This window comes from Macrobrachium rosenbergii, chromosome 17, assembly GCF_040412425.1.
Source record: "Macrobrachium rosenbergii isolate ZJJX-2024 chromosome 17, ASM4041242v1, whole genome shotgun sequence".
In the NCBI taxonomy this organism is placed as follows: domain Eukaryota; kingdom Metazoa; phylum Arthropoda; class Malacostraca; order Decapoda; family Palaemonidae; genus Macrobrachium; species Macrobrachium rosenbergii.
In genome coordinates, this window is record NC_089757.1 from 37,281,441 (window position 1) to 37,288,264 (window position 6,824).

At 38.0% G+C, this 6,824-nt stretch overlaps 1 protein-coding gene across 1 annotated transcript in view; it reads right to left on the reverse strand.

Moving 5' to 3' along the window:
* Positions 1–718: 718 nt before the first annotated feature.
* The window catches only part of LOC136847865 (apolipoprotein D-like), a 6,705-nt gene continuing 599 nt past the window's right edge, over positions 719–6,824 (reverse strand). Inside the window, exons 2-5 of the mRNA XM_067119848.1 lie at positions 5,261–5,413; positions 2,615–2,831; positions 1,681–1,832; positions 719–1,012 (exon numbers count right to left, since the gene is read on the reverse strand). Of these exons, the coding sequence (XP_066975949.1) occupies positions 758–1,012; positions 1,681–1,832; positions 2,615–2,831; positions 5,261–5,398 (762 nt within the window). The 5' untranslated portion in view covers positions 5,399–5,413 and the 3' untranslated portion in view covers positions 719–757. The remainder of the gene's footprint in view (positions 1,013–1,680; positions 1,833–2,614; positions 2,832–5,260; positions 5,414–6,824) is intronic.

Sequence of the window (6,824 nt, forward strand, 5' to 3'; positions counted from 1 at the left end):
GAAGACTAGACAGTTTGAAGTGTTCTTGGAAAAGAGAGAATATCTGGGTTCGAAACGAAGAAGATTTTAAGGAAATTGTCTTCGTTGATGCTTACATCAACACTTTAATATTCTGATCTCATGCTGCCTGAGGTTTTGATTTTTCGCCCTTGAATAAATCAATATTGTGAGCATATTTTTTATAATAATAATAATAATAGACATGGCTCTCCAAACTTAAAAAAGAGTGCTTTGGATGCTGATTTTTCAAACGAACTAAGAGAGAGAGAGAGAGAGAGAGAGAGAGAGAGAGAGAGAGGAGAGAGAGAGAGAGAGAGAGAGAGAGAGAGAGAGAGAGAGAGAGGTAAGGTGGGCGGCCTCAGTAGCCAGCGTTTTAAATGTGATAAAAATGTAACCAGACTCTCTCTCTCTCTCTCTCTCTCTCTCTCTCTCTCTCTCTCAAATATATTTTTGAAACGGTTTTTTAAATGTGTTTGCCTTATATTTTCTCTCTCTCTCTCTCTCTCTCTCTCTCTCTCTCTCTCTCTTCATATATACATTTGTTGAAACGATTGTTTAAAGTGTTTGCAATATATTTTCTGATTTTAAACATTCCCTACTCCATGGAATTCATTGGTGAATGTGTCTTGACATCTCTGCTCGGTTGAACAAGACGACAAAATGCTTTACAGGAATGAATAGGTCTCTGTAACTCCCTAAACCAAGAAAAACTCGTCCATTATATCTTAAAAAGCAATATGTATTTTTCTCCTCCCTTCTACGAAAACACTTCGTTTTCCGTGGCATCAGCTTCGATAATTTCTATCTCCGTGGGATCAGCGACTCCAGACGCGGGCGGCGACGAAGGCTGGGACGTCGTGGGTTGCTTAGCCTTCTTGGGGTCCGTGATTTTGAAAGTGTTCTCGTCGATGGCCCAGTTGAAGTCGGCCTCTCCGGGCTTGTTGCAGTTTCGGTGGTCGATGATGTCGAAGTCGGAGACGTCGATTCCGAACGCGGTCAGGTCGTTTTTGATCTTGGGTTGGGGGAAGTAAGTAAGGTTTTCAGTAGAAGCACCAATAATAGTGTTTGCATTTTGTATTCAGGTTAGATTAATAAATGGTTTTTCCTTTGCTGTTTTAATCAAATCATAAACCTCTTCTGTGGTCATACCAGACTGATGTTCATCCGAGAAATAATTAATATTACTAAGATGAACCAGCAAATTTTTTCCTGTCCTTGTGGCAATACTAAAATAGTCATAGATCAGTGGTTCTTAACCTTGGGTACCTGTACCCCCGAAACCTTAAACCTTGGGGTACGAGACATGATAGCCAGTGGAATGGTGCTGTATATTTACCATGAGAGAGTAAAACATGTATTTTCCTAATTTTTCTCCTGTTATAATTGTCTCAATTACTTTTTTAAAGTTAGTGCTGTAAACAATTTTCTTACTGTTATAATGTGTATTCATTGTATCCTATTAATTGACACTTCTTTGAAATAAAAATAGCAACTTTGTTCAGCAATTGAATACATCTAATAATTTCTCAGCAAGGTTTGTATCACTAATCCTTTTCATACTTTTGTATTGTATTTATATTGGATGGGGGTACGAGAACATTTTCTGAGAAATCAAGGGGGTACGGGCACTGAAAAAGGCTAAGAACCACTGTCATAGATGAATGAAAGATTTCCGCTTACCCTATCAACTGTCGTATTGCTGAGTTTAGGCTCCCTGCTGAGAATCACAGCTGAGTGTCTGTTGATGACGTACAAGAACTGGCACTCGAAGAGAACTGCAAAAGAACTGTAGTCGGTGTCCACGATCCTGACGTCAGCGGAGCTGAGGAAATCTGAGGAAAGAAAATGAAGGAAGATGCTTAGAAAAATAAATAAGTTTGCCTTCGGAATTTGTCGTCAACACAAGTCAGCAACTTATTGCTTACATATCGTGAACAGGTTGAAAACTAGTTTACGACGCGAGTGGAGAACGAATCTTTGGCTAATGAAGCATTGGTTAGGACTAACAATAAGTTGTTGCCTTGTATTCAGCCTGTCTGTGATGTGTGTGTGTGTGTGTGTGCGACAAAGTCCTTGAATTGTATTCAGCCTGTTTGTGATGTGTGTGCAGCAAAGTCCTCGACTTGTATTCAACCTATTTGTGATGTGTGTGCAACAAAGTCTTTGACTTGTATTCAACCTGTTTGTATGTGTGTGTGTGTGTGATGAAGCCCTCTACTTGTATTCAACCTATTTGTGATGTGTGTGCAACAAAGTCTTTGACTTGTATTCAACCTATTTGTGATGTGTGTGCAACAAAGTCTTTGACTTGTATTCAACCTATTTGTGATGTGCGTGCAACAAAGTCCTTGACTTGTATTCGGCCTGTTTGTGATGTGTGTGCAACAAAGTTCTTGACTTGTATTCAACCTGTTTGTGATGTGTGTGTGATGAAGTCCTCTACTTGTATCCAACATGTTTGTGATGTGTGTGCAACAAAGTCATTGACTTGTATTCAACATGTTTGGGACATGTATATGATAAGTTGCCAACTTGTTCATGACATGTCTGATGCAGTGTGAACGAAGCCCAAATCTCACTCAGAGTCAAAGACCCTCTCCACAGCGACACTTACTTGAAGGCCAATTAGCCGTCATGATGGCAGGGTTGCTGGGGTCGTTGATAGTGAAGGTTCCCGTGTTGCTGAAGGTGTGGTCGATGTTGACCATTCGGCCGACGACGAACTCCCTGGCTTCCGTCACTTTGAACCCTGTGTCGGTCCTGTTGAAGGTCATCGTCATGCATTTGCTGGTCGTGCTGAAGATCTCGATCACGTACCAGAGGCCTGTGAACTGTTGGCGAGAAGCTGTTACGTATGTTGATGACATGACAGTGGGTATGTATGTGATTACACAAACGTGCGTGTGTCAGATATATTGATGAGATAACAGCGACACGTGCTTGTGTCATATATTGATGAGATAATAGTTTTGTGCTGTACATTTATTTGAATATAGTATGTATGTGATTACACAAACGTGCGTGTGTCAGATGTATTGATGAGATAACAGTGTGTACTGTACATGCATGTGTCATACATACTGATGAGATAATATTTTTGTACTGTACATGTATTTGAATATAGCCTGCATGTGATTGCACAAACGTACATGTGTCAGATATATTGATGAGATAATGGTTTTACACTACACACATCCGTTTACAGTGTATATTTGAGTTCACAAACATACATGTGTGTGCTGCAGTGTAGATAAGGATGATTCCTTTTATGATTTTTATATTATCTTGTGTATTCACCAATCACTGCGTTGACTAGCGGATGCGTCAGCAGTGGAGAGTGGAGAATATGAATTTTAAACAGCTATAATGGTGGGAAAGTCCTTTTTTAAAAAAAATCATCCCCGTGTCATTGAGAAAACAGAATCATGCGAGATACGGCGAGACATATCCTTTCTTAAGTCCAAGGACGCTTAGAATTCCTGGAAGAACCGTTGTCTTTCTTATGAAAGACCTCCTTGTATGTCGAAAGACCGCAGAAGCAATTTTGAAAAGATAACAACAGGCTTTATTAATTTTTACGTTTTCTGTAAAATCTATTGAGATGGCTATTTGTCTGTCCGTCCGCACTTTTTCTGTCCGCCATCAGATCTTAAAAACCACCGAGGCTAGAAGGCTGCAAATTGGTATGTTGATCATCCACCCTCCAGTCATCAAACATACCAAATTGCAGCCCTCTAGACTTAGTAGTTTTCATTTTATTTAAGGTTAAAGTTAGCCATAATCGTTCGCGTGGCAACGCTAAGGATAGGCCACCACCGGGTCGTGGCTGAAAGTTTCATAGGCCGCGGCTCATACAGCATTATACCGAGACCACCGAAAGATAGATCTATTTTCGGTGGCCTTGATTATGCGGATCCTCTTTCATTCCTTTTACTGCACTTCCGTTCATATTCCCTTTCTTCCATCTGACTTTCCACCTTCTCCAATAACTATTTCATAGTGCAACTGCTTTGAGGTCTTCCTCCTGTTACACCTTTCAAACCCCCTTACTGTCAATTTCCGTTTCATCGCTGAATGACTCCATGGGTCACAGCGTTTGGCCTTTGGCCTAAATCCTATATTCTATTCTGTTCTATTCTATACAATTTTAATCCTGCTTTGAAACGATTTAGAACTGCTGATATAACTGATATAAAACAAAAGCTTCGTTTAGCGTAACGGAACTCATCATATCCGTCTATTGTCACGTCAGAGGAAAATGAAAGTACTGTTTATGTACTACGCCACAGACTCTGGTAGAGACAGGCGTGGTGATGTACCCAGTAAACCCAATTTGCTAAAAGTGGGTGACATGCCTTAGTGGTGTCGTTAATTCTTTTTGCTGTCGCTCGCGGGCTTGCACGAGTTTGAACTTTGTTAATGTCTATGAAATAGATTTGTTAATGGGGAATACCCCAATAACACCACTGATCTTGAATGGCAATTCGCAAGGCCGGATTTCTCAAGAATCGTTGTATCCAGATCTTCAAATTATATGCTCTAAAATGGAAAACTGCAGTATCTGCAAAAAATACAAAACTGAGGAAAATGGTAGGTGCTGCATTTTCCCTTGCCTTACTACTGATTTTGCAGATACTGCAATTGAGCCCCTAAATAAAGCATTGAAGAATCATTCTGAAACTGCAGTAACTTGTGCATTAGTGTTTCACGGGCCCAATAGGTGGCACATCTCAATTTCGAAAGTTTTGCAGAATCCTAAAGGGAATCTATTACTTCATTTTAAGCTGTTTGGGAATTAGGATAAACGGGTTTAGGAAAAACAGGAATTTCGAGATCAGTGACCTTGCTGATGGAGATACTTTTTTCTCTCGGATAATTTCAACAAAATATTAATCTTTCAACAAATCCGTATAACTTATGTTTCTAAATTAATGTCATTTGATTACAAAGGAACGCGAACTTTCCTTCATAGGATAATATACTTTTGGGCAATCTCTCTCTCTCTCTCTCACTGTATAAATGTTCCAGACGTCAGTGTTCATTTATAGTATAAGTATACATTTTTACAACGAGAGAAATGACTCTCTCTCTCTCTCTCTCTCTCTCTGTATAGGTGTTCCAGTCGTCAGTGTTCATTTATAGTATAAGTATAAATTTTTACAACCCGAGAGGAAATGACTCTCTCTCTCTCTCTCTCTCTCTCTCTCTCTCTCTCTCTCTCTCTCTCTCTCTCTCTCTCTCTCTCCAGTGGTCAATTTACCTGATCAGGTTTGAAGTTCTGCAGAGCATCTGGCTTCTTGCACTGTCCGAGTCCCATTTTATGACAGTCTGCCTGCTGTAAAACAGCTGTCATGAACAGCACCACAGCTACTGTGAGCCTCATTCTCGTCGGCTGCATCGTCCGCTAAAATATCTGTCAAAAGAAATGATTATGGCGTGAAAACTTTTTTAGTAAGTGCGTCAAACATTTGGGTCTAAAGCTTATTCATTTATCATTTATGATAAATATGAGAATATCATTATAATTTTGGTTCACTTTTTGTAGCATCTATTGACATTATCATAATTTTGCTCATTCTTTATTATTAATTTACTAATTTATTATCTTTTTTTAATAAGCGAGATCTCATTTATCTGTATTTCCCCTTACTTCCTCGTACTTCTTCCTAATGAATCCCGTAGGCAGGTTAGTGCCGTCATACCTCATGTGGTGTACACTGTAGGCATTAGCAGCAGCAGCGTCCTTCTGCTAAGCTGCAACCTTTCGTTCTTACCATGTACCTCCTTTCATATTCTCTTTCTTCCTTCTTACATTGGAAAGTAAGATGGAAGAGAGAGAATATGAAGGAAGGTACTGTGAAATGAATGAAAGGGGTTGCAGCTAGGCCCCGAAGGGACGCTGCTAAGAACCTTAAGTAATGCCTACAGTGCACCGCGCGGCTGAAGATTTAAAGAACGAAACTGTAAACTAGATTAAAAGACAAAAATCAGTCTGTTTGGTTGCCTGTGACTGCAAGCACGCTCTATAAAGCACCTCTTATTTACTATAAATACAGACATATGTACTTGAGCGTAAACGCGTGTGGATTTTTGCGAAACTGTGCAATAAATTTAATGTAATATCTTTGACTCTGCCCATATACTGTATATGTATATATATATATATATATATATATATATATATATATATATATATATATATATATATATATATATATATATATATATATACATATACATATACACATATAATGTATATATGTGTATGATTTTATAAGTACATATATAATGATATACTGACTATGCTTATATGCTGTTTATATATACATACATACCGGTATATCACAAATTGAAATTATGCTTGTAATAAACGTTTAGATTCACAAAAACAAACAGACAAACACAACATACACACATATATATATATATATTATAGATATATAGATATATATATATATATATATATATATATATATATATATATATATATATATAAATATATATATATATATACACACACACAGTGATCCCTATCATTTAAAAAGTGTATCAGATTGCTAATCGTTTATAGAATAACGTGTGAGCTTATCAATAAATCCTTTGTTGATTGATGATAACATTTTGTTCACAATTTCATTTATATTAACAAAGTTTTCCACATAACCATTAGTATAGATGAAACATAATATAGCTTCTAGCTAATGAAAAATCATCTGATAGCCAAATCGGAGTCTAAACTCTTCCCTGAATGCCTGAGACCCAGAACCATATTAATAATACTGTAGGCATTACTTAAGGTTCTTTGCAGCGTCCCTTCGGACCCT